At 36.7% G+C, this 24,530-nt stretch overlaps 1 protein-coding gene across 10 annotated transcripts in view; it reads left to right on the top strand.

The window, feature by feature from the left end:
- The window catches only part of GPSM2 (G protein signaling modulator 2), a 56,107-nt gene that overhangs the window by 4,808 nt on the left and 26,769 nt on the right, over positions 1-24,530 (top strand). For 4 of the 10 annotated variants that reach the window (XM_009426937.5, XM_063816233.1, XM_063816240.1 and 1 more), the window contains 9 exons: positions 4,072-4,143; positions 15,452-15,673; positions 16,080-16,215; positions 16,551-16,693; positions 17,233-17,356; positions 17,470-17,585; positions 20,382-20,537; positions 21,721-21,829; positions 22,720-22,849. In XM_009426937.5, coding sequence (XP_009425212.1) covers positions 4,088-4,143; positions 15,452-15,673; positions 16,080-16,215; positions 16,551-16,693; positions 17,233-17,356; positions 17,470-17,585; positions 20,382-20,537; positions 21,721-21,829; positions 22,720-22,849 — 1,192 coding nt within the window. In that variant the 5' untranslated portion in view covers positions 4,072-4,087. Of the gene's footprint in view, positions 1-1,111; positions 1,189-3,839; positions 4,144-15,451; positions 15,674-16,079; positions 16,216-16,550; positions 16,694-17,232; positions 17,357-17,469; positions 17,586-20,381; positions 20,538-21,720; positions 21,830-22,719; positions 22,850-24,530 lie in introns of those variants that run through there. The other 6 variants (XM_009426928.5, XM_016923732.4, XM_054668338.2 and 3 more) reach the window with 4 other exon arrangements.

The raw sequence follows: 24,530 nt of genomic DNA, 5'->3' as shown, positions 1-24,530 counted from the left end.
CCGCTACCACGCCCGGCTAATTTTTTGTATTTTTAGTAGAGACGGGGTTTCACCGTGTTAGCCAGGATGGTCTCGATCTCCTGACCTCGTGATCCGCCCGCCTCGGCCTCGAGAGTTCTTAAAACATGAATCATGAATCAAGAATTGCTTGTTTGTTCAGTGAATATTTTTTTGTGTGAAGTGCTACCTAATTGTTATGGAGATTGTAATGTAAGAGGCACTTTTAAAGATATTCTTCCCTTGAGAATAGTAAGACTATATTATAAATTGCTCTTATTGAAATAGTGAATAGCATTCTGTCTTCTTGCTTATTTTAATGGTCTTAGAAATGGTTCTTTCTACATGCAGTTTTCATCAAGTAAAATATTTTGCAACTTTATTTATATTCATTTACTTATTTGTTAATTTGTGAAACATGTAAATGCTACATGTTTACATCTTAAGGAGTATGAAATTAACATTTTATAATTGCAAAATTTAGAATTTCATTAAGAACTCATGGATGAGAAAAATATTTTGTTTTATTTTTTTAGAGACAGGGTCTCACTCTGTGGCCCAGACTGGAGTGTAGTGGTGCAATCATCGATTACTATAACCTCCAACTCCTGGGCTCAAGCAATCCTCCTGCCTCATCCTCCCAAGTAGCTGGGGCTATAGTCACAGGCCACCACACCTGGCTGATTTTTCAATTTTTTGTAGAAACGGGGTCTTGTACGTTGCCTGGGCTGGTCTTGAACTGTTGGTCTCAAGTGATCCTTCCACCTTGGTCTCCCAAAGCACTGGGATTACAGATGTCAGCCACCGGGCCTACCTAAGAAAAATATTTAAATTTAATATCAGTATCTGTGGGGAATTGGTTCCAGGACTCCCTGAGGATACCAAAATCCATGGATGCTCAAGTTCCTTATATAACATGGTATAGTATTTGCATATAACCTATACGCATCTTCCCACAAACTTTTAATCCTCTCTAGATTACTTATGATACATAATACGATGTAAATGCTATGTAAATAGTTGTTATATGGTATTGTTTAGGGAACAATGCCAAGGAAAAAAGTCTACATGTTCAGTAGAGACACAACTTTTCATTTTCTTTCCTGAATATTTTTGATACGCGGTTGGTTGAATCCACTATGCAGAACCCACAGATCTGGAGGGCCTACTATAATTTAATTTAATTCTAAGGTAAGTTAATTCTAATACCTCTCTTTCTGCTCCATTTTATAAATAACAGCCCAAACCTCATAGTGGATAACAGGAGATAATATCATTGCCAGTTTAGCTGTTTGTGTAATCTAGACGCCTTCGGAGCTATTGCAATGAGTATCCACACTAATTCCCTTTATTAATTTTTTTATTAAGGAAAAAAGAGGCACAGTGGAATTCTGAACAAAAGGAAAAGAGATTTGATGTGTTGATAGATGCTATTTGATGTGTTGATAGCTGCTACCTTTTTGTTCTTTCTTAAAATACTGCTCCCTAGCCCGTGCTGTGGCATGCACCTGTAGTCCCAGCTACTTGGGAGGTTGAAGCGAGAGGATCACCAAGAGTTCCAGGCTGCAGTGTGCTATGATTGTGATGTGAATAGCCACTGTACTCCAACCTGGGCAACATAGCAAGATCCCATCTCTAAAAAAACAAAACAACAACAAAAGATAGTGCTTCCTTTGTTGGCCAAGGGAAGAGATAAGAGGAGTACTATTTTGTGTTTCTTGCATGCTAAACTTGTTATTAATGTGAAAACCTCATTTCCTCTTGGAAACTTCATCAGTATTCCCAAGGCTGTTTCTTTCTACCTTCCCTCCTTTCACCTTCTGCTCTGTTCCCTATTAACTTCTAGCTGTACTTAATTAACAGAGCAGTGAGTATTCATTAGTCTGGTTTATGATATAGCTGAAATACTTAAAAGGATGTTATATAGAAGAGGAATTAGGCTTTATTGTATATGGCAGCAGAAGGAAGAAGTAGAACAAATGGGTAGAAATGGAAGAATTGCTCAAAGTATGGAACGATTTTCTTACAGGAATATTCAAAATTAAGATTAGCTGCTTTATGACCTATGTAGGAATGCTATAGTAAGATAGTGGACTAACTGACCTCTAGGATTGTTTATAACACTGAGATTCCAGGACTTTATGATTGTATATCTACCAATTTATCTCATATATGTATATGTATATCCTTCTTTGTCTTTCTCAACTGTTATCTCAGAGGTTATAGTTTATATCTGATGTGCTGTAGCTCTCTCTAATGTATCGGTATGGATTCATTTTTATTTAAATATTCTCAGTCTTTATCACTGAAGATTTTACCTTTATTCCTCTCTTTTTCTTTCTCACCCTCCTATTAGATATATTATAGAGCTGCTCATTTTGTCCTCCTTTTCTCTGAACTTCTCTTTATTATTTTTCATCTGCTTATTGTTTCTTTAGCTGCTTAACTAGTACATTGAGGGTTTGTTGTTGTTGTTGTTGTTGTTGTTTTGGTGGGGGCAGACGGTTGCACTGTGTCGCCTGGGCTGGAGCGCAATGGCATAATCTTGGCTCACTGCAACCTCCGCCTCCCGGGTTCAGGCTCACTGCAACCTCCACCTCCCGGGTTCAAGTGATTCTCATGCCTCAGCCTCCTGAGTAGCTGGGATTACAGGCTTGCATCACCACACCTGGCTAATTTTTGTATTTTTAGTAGAGACAGGGTTTCACCGTGTTGGCTAGGCTGGTCTTGAACTCCTGGCCTCAAGTGATCACCTGTGTCTGCCTCCCAAAGTGCTGGGATTACAGGCATGAGCCATTGCACCTGGCCCTAACTAGTACATTGAGTTATTAATATCAGTGTTCATGGTAGTTTTTTGTTTCATTTTGTTTTGGGGCAGGGTCTTGCTCTGTCAACCAGGCTGGAGTGCAGTGGCATGAATATTAATACTGTTAGTAACAGCAATCCAAAAAACTATAATCCAAATGTCCATCAACAGCAGAATGAAAAATACATTTGGTATACAATGGAATATACATGCAAGTTGTAGCTATGCACAACAATTGAGAAAAATCTCAGAAACAATGTTCAGCAAAATCATATAAAACTGAATGGTATCTTATTTAGGACTATACTGACATTCGTGTTAAAGTTGTAAAGACAAGCAAAGGAATAAGGAACAAAATACAGTTTAGAAATCACCTTAGAGGGAAAAGGAAGGAGATGGGTTAGGTTGGACTACCCAGGAGACTTTAAAGGCAGGTAATGTTCTTATTGTAGACTGAATGGTGTTATATAAATGTTTGTTGTGTCATTCTTTTTACCATATACATATTTCCCAAATGTCTTTTGTACCTACCCAATATTAATAAAAAAACATTTTAAAGACCTTAAAGAGTTTAAGTAGAATATATTTTGAAAGCAAATGAATCCAACTATAACCGAAGTATCAGTGTGATATCTTCTTTGAAGAAATAAATTTACTGAGTTTGGAGTTGACTATTTCAAATAATTATTGAATTTTCATTTGATTTGTTAATAGTAGTTTTTAAAAGTTTGAAGCAGCAATTTTGTTTTTAGATGCTAATATGATACATACTGTTCTTTTTTGTTTATAGCAGAAAATATTACATAAAAGTATTAAATTTCAAACATATTTTTAAAATTACAGTTCTCAAATCTCATCTATTCCCACCCCTATTTAGAAGCTCCATGATGACAGTTAAGCCCTGTGCTATCTTCTGTAGTGATTGACATGACAGCAGTCTGCAGAGTTAGCTTGTGATTACGTACAGCTCAGGGTTACTGTAGGTTGTTCTTTGAAAATAGGACTTCAAGCAAAGCATCTTGTATTCCTTTTGCAGAAATGTTGCTGAAGTGCTGCTGAAAGGGCCAGAGATGCAAGGATTTGGGATACATTTTGAACCTTTAAGCTGTCTGACATTGACCTCCTTTCATTATTAATAAAGAAGAAGCAGGAGCTTAGGATGTATTAACACCAACTCATTAATATACTAACCGGACAATGTTCTACAAACAATTCTACATTGTAAAGGACTGGATTGGCACAAAATAAAATAATTTTATTTTATTCAGCTTATAATATGACTCGATGGAGGAAAATTTGATAAGCATGAGAGAAGACCATTCTTTTCATGTTCGTTACAGGTAAGACTATTGCTGTCTTAATGGATGACTTTTAATCCTTATTTTAAAATGTTTTTAACTCTGATGACCATTTCAAGTTTCAGTTGAAAATACTCAAATATACCAGCCATAGTACTGTCTGTAGACAATATTTTCTTTTTGTTGTAAGTTTTCCTTTCTGTAGGAAAATGATAGTAGAGACCAATTATGTACTATGGTTTGTTTAATGTTCTCTGGAAGAGTTTATGAATAATTTCTTTATAATTTGTAACTTTTTATATAATGCAAATATGTAAATGAAATATGTTTGAAAATCTTTGGGGCTAAAAGGTGGATTTTTTAAAAATGTGGTCAGCTGAAGGACCAAACCTTTGCATTATAATTTAATGTGATCTTTTAGACATGAACTTTTTATTTTTGATTTATTTTTATTTTTTGTAGTGTATTGTTTTGATTCCCTTCTCATTTCCTTTTTTTTGTATTTTTTTATTTTATTAATTTTACTTTTTCTATATTATCAGAGATGGGAGTCTCACTATATTGCCCAGGCAAGTCTCAAACTCCTGGGCTCAAGCAATCCTCCTGCCTCAGCCTCCAGAGTAGCAGGAACTACAGGTGTGTGCCACTGCACCTGGCTTTTTATTTTATCTTTAAAGGAAATTTTATTTCACAACCATTATTACGTTTTAAATATGTACCTAATCCACATTAATATAAATACATTATTATTAAAATACAAACAAGCACTGTTCAAAAGAAATGTCATTTTTAAGCTTAATGTCTAGTGACATTTTGTGTTGTTTTGCTGATTTAATACGTAAGACCACATTTTTACATGAAGTAGTGGTTTGGTAATCCCTAATTTACTCCAGAAAGCAAGTCAGGCTGAGGAAAGGTACCCACATTCATTCTCTCACAAGCTTCACGGTCCCTAGGGAAATGGCCTGGCTCCTCTAGGACTTACAGTGTTCCCTTGGATGCCCAAATGGATTGTCTACATTCCTGGTAGAAGGTTGCAGATTGTAAGGACCAGTGTTCCCACCTTTGTTCTGCATCCACAAGTGTCTTTCACAAATACAACACACTCCCTTTGGCTACACCTTATATATAATATGTTATGCACATGTATGTGTGTTGGTGGGGGTGGATGCTTCCCACTGATCTAGATCAGGATCCAAATCAGACATACACATCAGGAAAGGAGGGAAGATAGCCAGGAAGTGATAGCTGGGCAGAATGAAGGTACAGAATGGGCAGGTCTTCCTGATTTTTCAGAAGAGCCCAGGAAATTTGAAAATCTGAAGAGTGTGTGTGTGTGTGTTTTTGTTTTTTTGTTTTTTTTTTTTTTGGAGACAGTCTCACTCTGACGCCCAGGCTGGAGTGCAGTGGCACGAGTTTGGCTCACTGTAACCTCCGCCTCCCATGTTAAAGCGATTCTCTTGTCTCAGCTTCCCGAGTAGCTGGGATTATAGGCGTGTGTCACCACGCCCAGCTAATTTTTTGTATTTTTAGTAGATAGAGGGTTTTGCCATATTGACCAGGCTGGTCTTGAGCTCCTGGCCTCAAGTGATATGCCCGCCTTGGCCTCCCAAAGTGCTGGGATTATAGGCATGAGCCACCAAGCCCGGCCGGAAATCTAAATCTTTATTGTGCTGTCTCCAAATTCTGAAATGTTGGCAGCTCATGCAAATTTTTTTTTAAAAATGTGGGCTGAACATTTTAAGGAGGAGAAAGAGGCCTGTAACAGACACAACTCTCTAAAAAACCACACAGGCAGGTGGGGGAGGTAGAGCTCAAGGTTTTGAGAAAGCCGCTCTCCAGGACGTAACATACACTTACCCTGGGACTCCGAGGCGCTAACCCTCCTGCACCTCGAGGCCCAGAGCACCAAGTGCGATGTCCCCATCTCCTGGCCTTGCCCACCTCATTGCCCTCCATATCTCCTCATCACACCTTCGATTCCCCAAACCCCATAGGTTTCTCTGCCTCCCAGACTTTGCCCCTTATTCCTTGGATGGCCTAGAATGCCATTACCTGCCATCCTCCCAGGCATTGCCTGTTGCAAGCCAGGCTCCCATTCTCATTCCTTACTCCTAGAGGGTTGCATACAGACCTTCCTATTGCACCCTTCTAGATGGGCTGCTTAGGTCAGTGTCACCCACAGACACCATGCACCCAGTGACAGTCTGTGAGAGCATGCAGCCTACCCCCATCCGTGTGCGGAGCTCAGCCTTCATAAATGAGCATCTTGAAGGAATGGGTATTAAATAAAGTCGGAATAGGTGGGTACTTTGTAAACATGATAACCAATAGCCAGTTTAATATTTAGTGATAAAATATTAATGACATCTCTAATGCAATTAGGAACAAAACAAGGCTAGCTGCACTATGATTATTAATATTCTGGAAGTTCTGGTAATTGCACTAAATGATAAAATAAATGCAAACTTAAATATTATCATCATTTAACAAGGTGATTAGGGAATATGTTTTTTTTTGTTTTTTTTTTTGAAATGGAGTATCACTCTGTCACCCAGGCTGGAGTACAGTGGTGTGCAATCTCAGCTCACTGCAACCTCTGCCTCTCAGGTTCAAGCAGTGCTCCTGCCTCAGCCTCCTGAGTAGCTGGGACTACAGGCGTGTGCCACCATGCCCGGCTAACTTTTATATTTTTAGTAGAGATGGGGTTTTGCCATGTTGGCCAGGCTGGTCTCGAACTCCTGACCTCGGGTGATCCACCCGCCTCGGCCTCCCAAAGTGCTGGGATTACAGGCGTGAGCCACTGCACTTGGCCTTTTTTTCCCCGTTGAGACAGAGTCTTGTTCTGTTTCCCAGACTGGAGTGCAGTGGCATGATCACAGCTCACTGCAGCCTCAACCTCTCAGGCTCAAGCAATCCTCCCACCTCAGCTTCCTGAGTAGCTGGGACTACAGCCATGCCTGGCTAATTTTTAAAATCTTTTTGTGAAGATGCGATCTCACTCTGTTGCCTAGGCTGGTCTCGAACTCCTGGGCTCAAGCAGTCCACCTACCTCGGCCTTCTCAAGTGCTGGGATTACAGGAATGAGCTGCCGTGCCCAGCTGGTAATAGATTCTTTATCAAAACTGTTACAAGTTAATTATTAGATGAACATCAGAATATAGTAGCAATTAATAGAATTCAAAATCTCAGGAGGTTGTACCAAATTTTAGATGTCTTAACATATTTAGGAAATGGGAGATTTATCATCCTGTAGAGTAAATAGTTCACGTTAGGAAGGTTCATGCCAAGGAAGTTAACATAGGTAAGATGAGGACATTTCTATTAAAAAAGAGTTTCAAGTAAAATAAAATGGAAGACATTTAAGATAATTAAGATGAGCTCTTAATATATGAAATGCTGCCATCCTACCCTTTACATAAATTTCCAGAAACCTGGGAATTATATACTTTTTTCTTCTCTCATTCTGTATCCAGCATGAAGTATTGCTGGTTTCATCTCCTAAATGTTTCTCAGATTCATCTACTCATGTGCATCCTCCCAGTTGTTTGAGAGGCTTGTTCCCCGGTGCTGTAAAGAAATAGCACTTGAACATAAATTTAATTTATTTAGTAAGGCCATTTTTACTTGCTGCAGAAGGGGTACACTCATCAGCAGTTTTGCCTCGAGAGTACACTGAACAAAGGAGACAGGGTCATTTATAACCTGATGTATCCACCCTACTGCTGTGTCTGGTTTCCATTAACTGGAACGGGACCTCACATTTCTGTATTTGTCCCGATTGGCTAGCAACTTAGAACTTTTTAAAAGAGGCAAAGGTAGAGGGGAACAAAGGAAGGAGGAAGTAACTTGTGGAATGTTGAGAAAGATAAAAACACTTTTAAATAAGGGAGAGGAACAGGCTATGACCTAATGCTTGCTTGGACCAGTGTAAGCATGCTAGGGCAAATACTTAGGCTAAATTGTGGGAGCTAAGAACATAAAGTACATTGATTTCCTTATTACGGCTAGCAGATATTTAAGAATGTTAACACAGTTCTTTGAATAAATTTTGCGTCTAAGGAATAAATACTATTTATTCCTAATTAGATGGGGAGGAAAGTCTTTGAAGAGGAACCTCTACTTTACTTTTTACACCACCATAGCTATAATTGAGATCCTCAGGATCTTCTTTCCAGACTCCCTCCATTCTTCACCTCTTGGAACCCGTCGTTTTGACTTGTCACTAGTGGGCTCAATCTCAAAACACAGAGCTAACCGTGCAACCTCTCTGCTTAATACCTAGGGTGGCTCCTAGTCACCCGGCCAAGCTGAACATAGAACACAAGATCTTCATTATCTGGCTTCTGCCTATTCCTGGGACCTTACTTCCTGCCATTCTTCACCTTGCACTTTGAGCTCTGGTTTCCTGCATGTCATGCTGTTTTATGTTTCAGTGTCTTTGCTCATGCTATGCCCTATGTTGAACTCCCTTCCCACTTTCTTTGTTTAGCTAATTCTACTCTAAGATACAGCTCGGAGATTATCTCCTCCTGGAAACCATTTCTAAGCTCCATAGTTAGGCTCTGTGGCCTCCGTGTGCTCATATTACAATCTGTGCATTTTTCTTTCTTAGCACCAACTGTATTAAAATTAAATTAATCTGTTTTTATGGTGCTCCCTTCCTCCTCACCTCTCTCTTTGAGCATTAGCTCCTCAGCTGTGGTCGCTCCTCAGCGGCCATGATAATTAGCATGTTGTCTGGCACATATTGAACTTCAATGGAATATGAACGTAATAAGATGTTTATCTGTCTTGCTAAATGTTTTGAATAGTATTGTGCTTTCTAATATGGTAAGAGCAGTAGATAAGTAGGAATGGCTTGTACCTCTGCCTGTTGGAAGATCTTAGAATTGTCCTTTTTCTGTGATACAGTCTAGATCAAACATGGTTGCACTTTGCTATAGGACTTCACCAAGGGAAACTTAAAAATCTGTACTGTCTGTAATAGGACTATACCAAACAAATCTCTGGCTTTATCAGTGCTCTAAGACCAGCATTCTGTATATTGATTGGATTGTCGTATAATTGGGGGTAATGATTTGAACTCTTTATGTTAGGCCGTAGGCTGATATAAGTTATTCTTCTGCTATAGTAAATACTTATGAAATGTTTTATCCATCTGGTTCTTCCATTGTGGAGGTCCTCCTCTATCCCTGGAGGAGTTTCTGTGGCACAATGAATTTGTAATTTTGAATGGAATGTTTCTTGGAACACTAAGTAACCTCCTAAGGGGACATCAGAATGCTTTATTGAAATATTTTGCACCTATTTCAAAAGGTAGAGACTGATAGCAAGTACAATTTATTTCTAAGTTAAAAAAATTATATGGTTGATTTTTAAGGAATTATTAATTTTTTATGTGTGATAATGGTATTGTGATTGTATTTTTTGAAAAAGATTAATCTTTTAAAGATACACACTAAGGTATTTACAAATGAAATCATATGCTTTCCGGAATGTACTTCAGACCAATCTGGGGTTGGAAGAGTAACGATCAGAGTAGAGATGAATAAATAATATATTGATTATATATGTGTAATTATTGACATTGAAAGATGGATACATTGGGTTTGTTACACTAGTTCCTCTGGTTTTGTGTTTCTTTGGAAAATGTCATTTATACTTCTTACTGTGAATAATAAGCATTTTAATACTTTAATATTGTAAAAGTTAGATTCTTGCATGTAAGTTGTGAAGGAATACAGATACGGTGTTGAATTCTTTAATTTTGTTAGCTCAATGTAGTTGTTAATGTGCTTTCTTGAGTAGTTTAAGGTAACATGGAGTGATGGAAAGACCACTGGATTTGGAGACAAAGATAAATTTTCATATCTCAACTTTGACATCCCATGACCTTAAGCAAGTCATTTAACCTGTCTCAGCATCACTTTCTCCTTCTGTAGCAATACCTATCTTAGAAGGTTATTTTTATTTTATTTTATTTGAGATAGGGTCTGGCTCTGTCACCCATGCTGGATTGCAGAGGTGTGATCTTAGCTTACTGCACCCTCTGCCTGCTGGGCTCAAGCTATCCTCCCACCTCAGCCTCCCGAGTAGCTGGGACTACTACAGGTGCATGCCACCACAGCCAGCTAATTTTTTTTTTTTTTTTTTTTGGTGGAGATGGGGTTTTGCCATGTTGCCCAGGCTAGTCTCGAACTCCTGGGCTCAAGCGATCCACCCCCTCTTAGCCTCCCAAGTGCTGGGATTACAGGTATGAGCCACTGCACCCAGCCTCAGAGGGTTATTTTGAGAATTAAGTTTGATAAAGGTTAAAATCACTTTTAAAACTAAATTACCATACAAATTTTTGTTTTTTAATCATTTTCTTCCTTCTTATTCTATGTTATTAATCATCTAACCATACAAATGTAAATCAATTGAGCACTACTTTTCCTTTTACATAATAAATGAGAACAGCTAGATATATGTGGTAAATTGAATGGATGAAATTTGTTTATTGGGGCTAGCACGGGTGATGGAAAAGGTTCATGCCCAATTAGAATACAGAGAAGGTAGAGCTAGGATTTATGAAAGAAGATTCCACAACCACAGAAATGGAAAGCATAATAGAGAAAATGGAGAGTAGTCTTATTTTGCCTCTTAAGTCCTGAATTCCATCATTTATTCTTAAATAGTATGTAAGCCCTTTGAAGCAAGAGTCAAATCTGGACAAAATTGATGTTATTAAGTCTTTTAGAAAGATGTAGCATCATGGTTTTATGTTTTGCATTCACTGACGTCCTGTGAACATGAAACAAATTTAAGGAGGTAAAGAGGATAATAGTCAAGTGCAAAATCTAGTGTGGAAGAGAAGTTAAAAATTAAAAGAAAAATTGAAATGACATGAGTTTGCACAGAAAATGAGAAATTCTAGCTAAAATGTTCACTCTATTAGCAAAAATGAAAACACGTCAGTTAAGGATAGTAGTACTGTGTCTATTTGAAGTTTATTAGAAACATATTTTCTTTGATTATACAGCTAGATAGGCTCTCAGAAGCATAAAGGAAACTTTGTATGTGGGATGAATTTTAATGGAGGGGTATGTTCTTGGTTTTTCTTCTACATGTGGGTATGTTCTTTGTTTTCAACCCAACTGGTAAACAAAGGAAGTAATTCTATTCTCTCATAGTGACAGAGAGGATATGAAATTACTTTCTCTGTTACTATTTAATGATCTCCTAAAAAATTTATAAACCAAGCTGCCCTATTTTGCAGGCATAAATCTATATTTGATTCAGGTGTTAGAGATTTTTGCCAGAATATTAACTTATTTTCTAATAAAATACACCAGAGCCTGAATCTATCTAAGAATTAATCATAAACTAGAGTGTTTGGGACATTATTTCAGGTATTAGTCACTGGAATAACTTTTCTAAGATAGTCTCTCCTGTAGGGCATTCTCACTACATGGACTTCAAGGACAGCCATGTAGCCAGCAAGCTTCCAGTTTGCTAGTATTGTTTCTTATGACAATTATGTAAAATGCCTTTTTAAAAATGTGTAACACTTACGATGCCATTCAATCTATAGCTAAGTTTTGTGGGATGCCACATCATTTGGATCAATGGTTCCAGTAAAATGTTCTGTAAACTTAAATCCAGAAGATCAGTCATTTGTGGTGAAGTTATTTATTTGAAGAAGATACTTCTCAGTTTTATATGAATATTGGCAAACACTTTTATACTTCCGATTTTTAAATGTTGTTCACATGAATAGCCAGTTCTGCCTTATTCCTAATTTCCCGGCCAGCAACCTAGTCATCCTGAACTGATGGTGCTGTCATGTGTGACCATTTCCTCACTTCCCCCTCAGTGAAATGATGCGCCATCATTAGTAATCCATTGTATAGTGGCGTGTAATTTTTTTTACCCAGTACTCTATTGGTGGACATTTAATTCATTTGTGGTTTTTTTGCTGCTGTGAATATCCTTTCATATGTATCTTCTTAAATTTGTGTAAGTATACCTTAAGATCAATTCTTAGCACTGAAAATGCTTGAGATATAATTTTTAACATAATTTAGAATGCTTAAATTAAAAACTTTTTGTAGGAAAAGAATTATTTTACAAATAAAAATATCTTTTCCATTTTTTAAAATAATATTTCTTAGAAGTTCATTGGTTTCAGTTTTTGACAAATAAAGACAACCAGTTCAGGTATTTCATCTAGCAAAATAATCCTTTAATAAAAATCACATTTTGACTGGGCACAGTGGCTCACGCCTGTAATCCCAGCACTTTGAGAGGCTGAGGCAGGCGGATCTCCTGAGGTCAGGAGTTGGAGACCAGCCTGGCCAACATGATGAAACCCCATCTCTACTAAAAATACAAAAATTAGCTGGGCACGGTGGTGCATGCCTGTAATCCCAGCTACTCAAGAGGCTGAGGCAGAAGAATTGCTTGAACCCAGGAGGCGGAGGTTGCAGTGAGCCATTGCGCTCCAGCCTGGGTGACAGAGCGAGACTCCATCTCAAGAAAAAAAAAATTACATTTTTATATATCTTTTGTTGATTTATTTATCTTTATACATAGAATATGACAATAACTTCATAAAATCTTAAACAGATATACTCAATTTTTTCTTTTATGAAATATCTCATTTTCAGAAATGCAATTCTAAAGGGCAGTTTTCATTTTTTGAAGGCAAAAATAGGCTTTATTAATTGTGAAGTGACATATAAAGAAACATAAATATAGCTGTTTAAGGTTTCTGATTTAACTGCTTATCTTACTATGTATTTTAGATCTTCTCTCCTGTATCTAATTGGCTTGTAGTCTAATATTGTAGCAAAATGTTGGAGGTTTACCTGCATTATTTTGCATAGATCCATAAAGTGAAGATGGGGCCAGCCATGGTGGCTCACACCTGTAATCCCAGCACTTTGGGAGGCCAAGGTGGGTGGATTGCTTGAGGTCAGGAGATTGAGACCAGCCTGGCCAACATGGCAAAACCCTGTCTCTACTAAAATTACAAAAATTAGCCAGGCATGATGGCACATGACTGTAATCCCAGCTGCTCAGGAGACTGAGGCACGAGAATCACTTGAACCCAGGAGGCAGAGGTTGCAGTTAGCCAAGATTGTACTGCTGCACTCCAGCCTGAGTGACAGTGAGAGACTGTCTCTCAAAAAAAAAGTGAAGATGAGCAAGCAGTAGCCATTGGCTAAGTCATTTGAATTCTTAAAAAAAAAAAAAGATACCTAGATAGAAAACTTGAAAATTACCTATTGGAATTGGCTACATATATCTGCTTGTTCTAAACCGGAAGTCTGCTTTGAACCTTTACAATTGGCTCAGTTAATCTTTGTCCAGGCTTTTAGCTTCATCAGGTACATTTTCTACTTTACAATCCCATTTTAATTTATGGCTCTAAGGACCCTTGAAATTTTGCAGACTGAAAAACAGCACTCACAAAAACATGTTAATTGATCTACCACTAGATATACAGAGTATAATCATATTTGAATGATATTAGGGTGGGTGGTGGTTTAATTCACATTTCTTATAAAAGCACTGATTCTCAACCCTAACTTGTACTTTAGAATTACCTGGGGCTTTAAAAAAATACAGGTGGCCAGACATCACCCAGAGAGTGGAGTTCAGCGTTGGGAGTGTTAGAAAGTGCTCCAGGTGAGCTCTGCTGTTGTACAGCCAGCATTAAGAACAACTGCTCTATTGGAGTGGCTCAATGCTCATTCTAGTAAGGAGTAACTTAGTGCTGTTCCAAAAATTAAAACATTTGATGAGCTTAATCAGAGCTTCTCAAAGAGTGATAAGTATGCCACTGGTGGTACATAAGGTAACTTTACTCACTTTTAGATTTTAATAATTACATATTTGTTTAATGTGTATTAGAACAGGGGTTCCCAACCCCTGGACCACAGACCAGTACTGTTGTAGCCTGTTAGGAGGTAAGCTGCAGGTGGGCAGGACGAGTGAGCATTTTCACCTGAGCTCCGCCTCCTGTCAGATCAGCAGTAGCATTAGATTCTCATAGGAGTGCAAACCCTATTGTGAACTGCACATTCGAGGGATCCAGATTGCACATTCCTTATGAGAGTTTAATGCCTGATGATCTGTCACTGTCTCCAGTCACACCCAGAGGAGACCATCTAGTTGCAGGAAAACAAGCTCAGGGCTCCCACTGATTGTACATTATGGTGAATGTATAGTAACAAGAGGAATAAAGTACACAATAAATGTAATGCACTTGAATCATCCCAAAACCATCCCCTGCCACCCGTCCATGGAAAAATTGTCTTCCACAAAACCGGCCCCTGGTGCCAAAAAGATTGGAGACCGTTGTATTAGAATATACATATAAGTATCGTATCAAATTCACAGTTTCATGAGTACTGCTTTGGATGAAGCTCCATTTTTTTAAAATGATAAGTTAAAGATAGTGTGCCAATTTAAAGGAAATTTGCCAAATTACAGAAATAATTAAATGAATAGGTAGTTCATACATATGGCAGAAATCATGAAGATGCTGAAGAAACACAATGGCAACTTTGGTGAAGGGCACCCTCTAAAATTTAGGATTTGAATCCGAAGTATCAGTGTTTTTTTCTCCCAGATATGTTTACAGTGACTTAATCCTTCTTTTTCAATTCAGGGACAGACTTTCAAAATTAGTATTTCTGCAAATTTTTGAATCATTGTTTTCTAACTTAGTTTCTTGACACCTAGTTCTCTTGTGAAAATGTGTCTTATAGATCAAGAATATTTTGTTCCTCTATTTTTCTAGGGTAAAAGTGGACATGTGGTGGTAAGAAGAGGAAGGAGAGTGAGTGTGTGTTGTGTGTGTATGAGAGAGAGAGCGAGGGATGGATGGCTGGATGGTCAGAGGGGCTGATGAACAGGTGACTAGATTACTTGGATACCTGGGTAGAGAACAATATTAATAATTGTAGGGCCTCACTTTCCTACATACTCATCTTCTCAGACTCTAAGGAAGTCCAGAGGTCTGTTACAACTCAGAATTGTTTGGGAAATACTGCTTTAGGCTCTTTCACTAGTAACGTGGATTGCTCTGGGCCAATTAAAATGAGCTCCACATAAAGATATTTAGCTATCCTGACCTCTCTGAGCAGGCTCAGAGAAATTTGAATAGGCAAATTACCTCTTGCTACAAATAACTGTTTACTGTTTTATCAGGAATGTATATAAACTTCAGTTATAGAGGCAGCTGCCCTGAACAAGAGTAGCCACATAGTCTACATTTAAATTATATTACGGGAAGTTAAAAATACTATGATGCAGCTGTAATGTTATGTTTAAATGTCTGTCCTGTATAATTTTGTAGAATGGAAGCTTCTTGCCTAGAGCTGGCCTTGGAAGGGGAACGTCTATGTAAATCAGGAGACTGCCGCGCTGGCGTGTCATTCTTTGAAGCTGCAGTTCAAGTTGGAACTGAAGACCTAAAAACACTTAGCGCTATTTACAGCCAGTTGGGCAATGCTTATTTCTATTTGCATGATTATGCCAAAGCATTAGAATATCACCATCATGATTTAACCCTTGCAAGGTAATTAATTTAAGCTTTTAAATATTCTTCCTTCTGAAATTAGCTATTACTTTAAAAAATATTTCTATTCAATTAACAAAAACTAACTTAATACATTTAATGAGTTCTACTTCAGTAGCATCGCTTTTTAAAACTAACCTTTAGGCTGAACACAGTTTAATTGAATGAATAGTAGTGAATTGACCCTAGAGTTTAATTAAATGGATGAAAACTAATTACATTCAAATCCAGAAATGTAAGTTTTAAATATTTATTTAAAGTAGGTTCCAAAGCCAATGGGTTTTTCTTACCTTAAGCATGTCAGTTTGTCCTCTTGGAAAACTGCACTCTGGCTACTTTATATTTTAACACCATTTGTATTTTAATGCCATTTGGTTTTTTGTTTTTTGTTTTTTGTTTTTTTCAGGACTATTGGAGACCAGTTGGGGGAAGCGAAAGCTAGTGGTAATCTGGGAAACACCTTAAAAGTTCTTGGGAATTTTGACGAAGCCATAGTTTGTTGTCAGCGACACCTAGATATTTCCAGAGAGCTTAATGACAAGGTAATACCGCAGCATTAGATGGTAGGCCTAATATTTTCATTCAAAGGGCTTTGCATTTTAATACTATTTAATTATTCTATAGTTTATTTTAAAATTAATACCAAAAAAGAAAACATTTATAGACTAATAGAAGTAAAAGAAAAAAAATTTAATGGAGAAAAAGAAGGAAATAGTAAGAGGTCTTTCTTTCATAAGTAATTATTTGATTGGTTCTGTATGGAGAGCCAATATAAAAATTTTTTTTCCTTGTCCATAATACTAAGGATATTACAAATATATATGATAAACCTGACCTCTGTTTTCAAAATGTAAACTTTGCTGATGTCTTCATTTAGGTGGGAGAAGCAAGAGCACTTTACAATCTTGGGAATGTGTATCATGCCAAAGGGAAAAGTTTTGGTTGCCCTGGTCCCCAGGATGTAGGAGAATTTCCAGAAGAAGTGAGAGATGCTCTGCAGGCAGCCGTGGATTTTTATGAGTGAGTAGGGGCTGATATGGGCAGTCATGTAGGCCCATCTAAGCCGTGGATCTGCTATACGTTCTTTATTCAGTAGTAAGTTTTTAAGTTTGGCAAAGATTTTAAAGTTATGAACTAGCAAAATCATCAGTTCAGTTGCTTAAATGTTACAGTGTTATATTAGTAGTAATCTGCAGCTTTCATTTAAATTGCAGACCAGTGCCACTTAGTGGCAAAAACAAGAAATGTCAATGGTTGGTCTGTTATTTAGAGTAATTTAGTCTTTTACCAATAGAATTTCATAGAACTACTTAACTATAGGGGTTCCAAGATTAACTCTGTGCTTGACCCTGGGCAGAAACCTATCTGAATAGTTTAATAAAGTGTTCCCAGCTATTTCCTATAATTGCTCTTCATCATAGATGTCATCCTTAAAATGTTGCACATTATGGCTGTAAGCTTCCCTACATTTTTTTCTGATAAAAAGAATTAGATATGTAAATCACATACATAAAATTGTTTTGCAAACTTATTTTTCATCACTTTTTGCGATCCCTTAGGGAAAACCTATCATTAGTGACTGCTTTGGGTGACCGAGCGGCACAGGGACGTGCCTTTGGAAATCTTGGAAACACACATTACCTCCTTGGCAACTTCAGGGATGCAGTTATAGCTCATGAGCAGGTACAGTGGAAAGCCTTGGAGCCAGATCATTTCCTCCATCAAAGTTCTGAACAGTGATTAGATCATTCTTCAGTTTTATTTTATCTATATCTAATTAAAATTGTTTGTTTCAGCGTCTCCTTATTGCAAAAGAATTTGGAGATAAAGCAGCTGAAAGAAGAGCATATAGCAACCTTGGAAATGCATATATATTTCTTGGTGAATTTGAAACTGCCTCGGAATACTACAAGTTAGTCTAATATTTCTGTAGATAAATGTAAAATGAATACTCAGTCCCATTAATTCATAGGCTTTAGGTTTAAAATCTGATTGCAGCAGAACTTTTGGCATCTAAGCCTCAATTTCCTTATCTGTAACAGAATATATCAATACTTCATTTTGGGGAATGCTGTGAGGATTGAATGAAATAATATACTAAACACAGTATCTGGTACACAGTGCTCAATAAATATTATTGTACATAAGATTTAATAGCAGCAGTATGACCCCTTTATAATATTGGTTTTTATCTTTAAAAGTAATTGTTTTTAAATGAAGTTTTCAACCTTTAATATCTTTTAAACCTGTTTAGCATATGTGGTGTATATTGTGTATATGCTTTATTTCACTCAGTTATGGGTTAGAAGAGAGGCCAAAAGAAAGCCTTGTAACAAAAATATTTATAGTCTATACCAGTGATCACTGAATTTTTTTCTCTACCTTCCCACCCTCTTATTGAGCAGTTCTCCCTTTACCCTCTTTCTGCCCATATTTGACTGTCACTGTAAGCTGAGTCCCCCATTCACTTACCTGAAGCATTTACAATCCCAGCTTCTTCTGTGGCAGGATCTCTCTTATCAGTAGATTTGAGACATAGATGATAGAAAGTTTAGACAGCTTCAAGTTGCCTGATCTGTGCTTTCTAGATTGAGTTTTCCTTAGTTAGTGGGGATTGAAGCCTCTTACAGATTTTGGGTAGAAGGCAGTTTGACTAAACTGAAGACACAGTGATTGATTTGTATTTTGTTAAAGAATCCAATATGAGACAGTTCTGGATAATTTGTCATCTTCATAAAAAAGGTAAAATTGTTTTAGGCCTATCTAAAAAAATTAAATAGCATTCCACTTTGCTTTAAACATCAACTAATGGTTAATATTTGTTGGTTAGGTTAGTTAGATATGAAATAGCCTCCCAAATAAAATATATCACTGTGTACTATGTGAAGGAGTATATATTTTGATTTTAAATATAAAAATTTCCTATATTTAAAGCCAAGGGATATAGAGAAGTCTTAATTATTAAATGGTGTATCTGTGTTAAATACTGAAAGGTTCTATTATAAAATGGATAGTGGCTATTTGACTAAAGAAGCATGAATATAAAGTAATGAAACTTACTTTTTTTCCTCCCAATAAGCAGGCTAGAACTCAGAGCTTTATATATATTCCAAGTCGTTGGTTAGAAATATTTTTAGAACTCTTCTTTAGATTTTTTTTTTTTTTTTTTTTTTTAAATAAAGACGGAGTTTTGCTCTTGTCACCCAGGCTGGAGTGCAATGGCACAATCTTGGTGCACTGCAACCTCGGCCTCCCAGGTTCAAGCGATTCTCCTGCCTCAGCTTCTGAGCAGCTGGGATTACAGGTGTCTGCCACCACGCCCAGCTAATTTTTGTATTTTTAGTAGAGACGGGGTTTCGCCATGTTGGCCAGGCTAGTCTGGGACTCCTGAGCTCAAGTGATCCGCCCACCTCGGCCTCCCAAAGTGCTGGGATTACAGGCGTGAACCACCACACCCAGCCTGGAATTGTTATCAGGGCCAAACAAGAAGGCTAACAATGTAGATCCATATCCTTCCGGATACAAAGCAGTAGTTTGGTAAACCTATGTTAGTAATTGAATTTGGTTCCAGAAAGATTTCTGATCATTTACACATCAACTGTACCATCAAAGAATAATGGTATGCCAGAAAGCATTATGCCACAGGATCTGGAAGCAATTCCAAAAGTCTTTCAAAAATATTTGAAAAGACAGGCAACATTAGAATAAGTAGGTAGCCTCCCAAGGTGACAGATTTGAAGGTATCATCATTAAATATGTAATTTTAGATTTGTTTGCTTAAAACTATCACGTTACCGCATAGTAATTTGTCATATAGTTATAAGTGATATGAAGTAATTATACTATTTGACAGAAATGATGGGAGAGTCATTTAAATTACTGAATCCAAAAGCATCTATAGGTTTAAGCACTGATAATAACACATTAACATTTATACAGCATCTACTATGCACAAGATGCTATTCTAAGCACTTTATACATATTAATTTAATCCTCACAAAAATCCTTCAAGATATTTCCCCCATTTTATATAAGAAGAGACTGGTATACAGAGAGATTGAGTGACTTTGCCCTTAGCTTAGTAATTGGCAAAGTTGGGATTTAAACCCAGTCTAGCTCCAAGATCTATGCTCTTAACTGCTACACTAGCTTCTCACTGGCAATACCACAGGTAGAATTTGGGTAATGTTTGGATGTAGTATTCAGTATTTTTCATGAGTTGGTGACTAATGCCCGATACATAAGAATTTTACCTAAGTGGTGACTAATAGCCTACACATAAGAATTTTACCTAAATATTTTAAATTTTGACAATGCAAAGGTGACGGTATGATTGAAAACAGATGTCATGTGGAAAAAAGCCTCTTTTAGCTATTGCCAATACGAAAGGGAAAGTTTTTTTAAATGTTAAAGATATTATGTTAATCTCTAGAACCTCTTGATTTCATGTTTCAATACTCCTTTACTTTGATGAATTGTTAGGATTCTCAAATTTATTCTAAAAGTCTTGAATCTTCTTTCTGTGTTTCAAAAACGTCTTTTCATTTTGTCTAAAAGTAATGGAGAAAGTACGGGATATGAATATTAGGCTCTCAGAGATTTAAAGGCAGCAGAAAGCAGCAGAGAGGAAAAATGAGAGTTTTGTTTTGTGATTCTTAAAGCCCAAACTGAGAATGATCATTATATAAGAATTAATTTCTTCTTGTAGGAAGACACTACTGTTGGCTCGACAGCTTAAAGACCGAGCTGTAGAAGCACAGTCTTGTTACAGTCTTGGAAATACATACACTTTACTTCAAGACTATGAAAAGGCCATTGATTATCATCTGAAGCACTTAGCAATTGCTCAAGAGCTGAATGATAGGTATGTTTTATGTCTTTTTACCATAACTAAGGTAAAATATAGATGCATTATTGAATTCCTAGAATTTTTCCTTTGTTTCTTTTCCTTTGTTTTCCTTAAAATCCCTTTTAAGGAATTTTCTTTCAGTGATATCCTCTGTATATCATTGTATGAAGGGCTAGTCTGTGATAGAGTATTAGTCTGGTTCCATATGCCCTTGACCCAAGATCAATGACTAGGTCTCAAACTCAATTACCTCTTCAGAAGTCTTCCTGGTGAAACCCCATATCTACTAAAAATACAAAAATTAGCCGGGTGTGGTGGCGCACGCTTGTAATCCCAGCTACTCAGGAGGCTGAGGCAGGAGAATCGCTTGAACCCAGGAGGTGGAGGTTGCAGTGAGCTGAGATCACGCCACTGCGCTCCAGCCTGGCGACAGAGCGAGACTGCATCTCAAAAAAAAAAAAAAAAAAAAAGTTTTCCTAACTACATAAGTGTGGGAATTGTGGTGAACTTAGAGACAATGTCCAGTGTGGAGGGGGCAACTGCTACCCAACTCCAACTAATTGTTGCCAGCCAGGAATGAAAATCCGTTATGTCCACATCTTCCTGTTTTTTAAAGAGAAGCTGGAAGTGCTGAGTTTTATATGAAATCTGATTTTTAAATGTTAGTGGCTAATTCAGTTTTTTTGTTTTACTATATTAAAAAACATTATTTTCCAGCATTTAGTCTGTGATGTTTGCTTTAGAAGATCGATTTTGTTTTTACCTCAGTATGAGAGAGAACTTTTCGATGCAGATGTTCAAAATGAAGTATGCTACCTCAAGAGGTAGTGAGTTCTCTCTCCCTGCTGCTCAAACACACACTGAATAATTACCTGGTAGGGCTGTTATAGAAGGAAAATGGGGTAGTGGACCAGAATACCTATCCTTGAGATTTATTACTTTATAATGTATTTCATATTTTAAAAGAATGTTTTCTATGTTGTAATACTTGACTGTGAGTTTAGTATTATGTGGGTATTCTTTTTTTTAATCTGGGTATTCTAGTATGTCTATAATATCATGATAGTATGTTCTTTATATGAAAGACCAAATCAATCCAAAGCATTCTTTATCCCTTTAGTTCCTGCTAGATAGCTTTTATTCTATACATAGGACCTCTTTTCAAATAACTGCATGTTCGCTTTGAATAACGTTTTAGAATTGGTGAAGGAAGAGCATGTTGGAGCTTAGGAAATGCATACACAGCACTAGGAAATCATGATCAAGCAATGCATTTTGCTGAAAAGCACTTGGAAATTTCAAGAGAGGTATGAAACTAAAAAAAATGCTGTCTGTGCTATTGTAATTTACAAATTAGAGGTTGGGGGAGGGAACCCTATTTCTCTAGATTGATCATGTGGCTGAATAATAAATTTGATTATATATCATTCTCTTGGCATAAGAACCCCAGAAAGCATTTTGAGGTACAGATCACAGTTATGTTTGTATTGGCTTTGCTGTAGGAAGACAGGAAAGTAAGGCCGGGCATGGGGAAGTGGAAGGAGAGTACTAAAATATGCCCCTACTCTACCCGCATCTCTACATGGAGAAGTAGCATGGTATTGAAGGAAAAGCATGGTTCTTAGAATTAAGGACTGCTTCCTGTTGTAGTTCTGCCACTTACTGGCTATTTGAGCTTGGAAACCTTTTCTGAGCCTCAGTTTCTCTCATCTGCATAATGGGAATAATAATATCTACCTTGCAAAGTGTTATAACGATTACAGCTAATGTATATTAAAAGTGCCTAGCAAAATGTCTGGTGCTGGCTTAATAAACATTATTATTATACTATGGGAATAAAATATTCTAAGAAAATTTTATTCATATACCAAGTTAATGTGTCCAGGATAATCTACATTATTACTTAGTATGATTCCAGAGAACAAGAGCAATCTAATGTTTAGAGAACTAAAGAATTAAAAGAATACAATTAGCTGTCCTATTGTGATATTTTAGAAGCTTGCTTTTTCTTTCTATATTCTTTAAGACAACTATTAATGGAAAAAAATTTTCATTCATTCATAGTCTCATAATTCTAATATAACTATTTTCATTTCTCTATATTTTCTTCTAGTTTTAGGTTCACTACATTTACAAATAATCTTCACCATTCTTTCTCTTTAAATACTACTCTAAAATATAAATGTTTGTGTTGTAGGTTGGGGATAAAAGTGGTGAACTAACGGCACGACTTAATCTCTCAGACCTTCAAATGGTTCTTGGTCTGAGCTACAGCACAAATAACTCCATAATGTCTGAAAATACTGAAATTGATAGCAGTTTGAATGGTAAGTAATAGGACTTTTAAAACCCAATTTTTTTATCCTCAATATTTAGATTAAAGTTATTTATCACAAATTTGGCATATTCAGAGAGAATATATAACATGGGAAGTTCAACTTATTACACTTTTTTGCTGTACACAGCTCTGTTTGTAAATATATATTACAATTATATATTTTATATATAATATATATAATATATAATTTATAAATGTAAAGCAATATTTTATAGTTTTTACCATGAACTTAGGAATGGTGATGGTATTGTTCTTTTCTTTTGTAAAAATACATTTAAATTCTCTATCTCTAAGCTCATTCAAAAATTTGTAAATGTGAAGGTGCCAAAATTTTAAAATGTTATTGTTTATCCTTTTTATCTCATATCGTTTTACGTATCTGTTTTCTGTTTAGTTCTTTTTCCCCCATTTCATTTCCAAGGTGAATTTTCTTAGGACTTTTTTAAATTCAGAAAATCTAAGATAACTCTCTTTATTTTTCTTTCTTTTTTTTTGGTGGCAAAACCTATTTTTAGGACACCTTCCTTAGGTGCCGATTTGTTTGACATTTCTATAGCGAGGAAACTTGCTATAATGTCTCTTTTCGAGTGAAAGAAAATCTACTTTTAAAGAAATAAAAGGGATAAGATTAGGATCACATTTTTAAATTTCATCAGTATGTGATTCTGTATGAGATCATTTTCCTAAGCTTGAGAAATTCTCAGTCTAAAAAAACTACTGACAAATATTTTGAATTTTAAAGTCAGTGATAAATCTACCTTTACTTTTTCCAATTTTTTTCTTTAAACTCAGGAAAAGAAATTAGTGGCTAGTCATCTGATTTAGATTTTCAAAGAACATTTAGTGAAAAGTTCTGAAGTGTGAACCGTATAATAATTTGTGACTGCGTGCTTTGTGGTTGAATGATGGGCTAAGACGTTTTTCTGTGTTGAACTTTCAAATAGGTTATGCCGTTAAGAGCTCTCATCTTTAAAAAGCAAAAACAAACAGTCGCTTGTCTTCATAGACCCTTCTAGCTGTAGACCTGTTCCTTTGTTCGCTCTTATAACAAAACCTGAAAAGACACTAATATTCATTGTCTTTACTTCCTTGCCTCCCTTTCTCTCTTCAACCCATTCCCGTTGGGCTTTGCCCTCACCATGTCTCTGAGACCTCCATTTTACTAAATATATCATTCAGTTTTCACATGTCAGCTTACTTGATTTTTCTCAGCAATATTTCCTATAGCCAATCATTCCCTTCTGAGAAAACTTTCTTCATTCGGCCTCCAGGATTACTCTGTTTTTCTGGTTTGCCACTCTCGTCTTTATTCTCTTCTCTCCTCTTCTTCATCTTTCCTCTACGTTTGTAGTGCTCAGGGTTCAGTTCTTGGACCTCTTCTTCCTACCTTCTTTCCCTCCCTATTTTCCATCTCTCTCTCCTTCTTACTGATTTTATCCTTTTTCCTTCTATTCTGTGCTTTAAGTCAGTGCTTCCAATAGAACTTTTCTGTGATGATAAAAACGTTTTACATCTGCCATCCAATGTAAAAGCCACTAGCTACATGTGGCTGTTGATCACTAGAAATGTGGCTACTACAAGAGGGAGTGAATTTTTAATATTACTTAACTTTGGTTAATTAAAATGTAGAGAGCTGCATGTGGCTACTGGCTATTGGACAGCACAGCTCT

The sequence above is a fragment of the Pan troglodytes genome, chromosome 1, assembly GCF_028858775.2.
Source record: "Pan troglodytes isolate AG18354 chromosome 1, NHGRI_mPanTro3-v2.0_pri, whole genome shotgun sequence".
Taxonomy (NCBI): domain Eukaryota; kingdom Metazoa; phylum Chordata; class Mammalia; order Primates; family Hominidae; genus Pan; species Pan troglodytes.
This window is presented reverse-complemented; position numbering and strand designations above follow the sequence as displayed.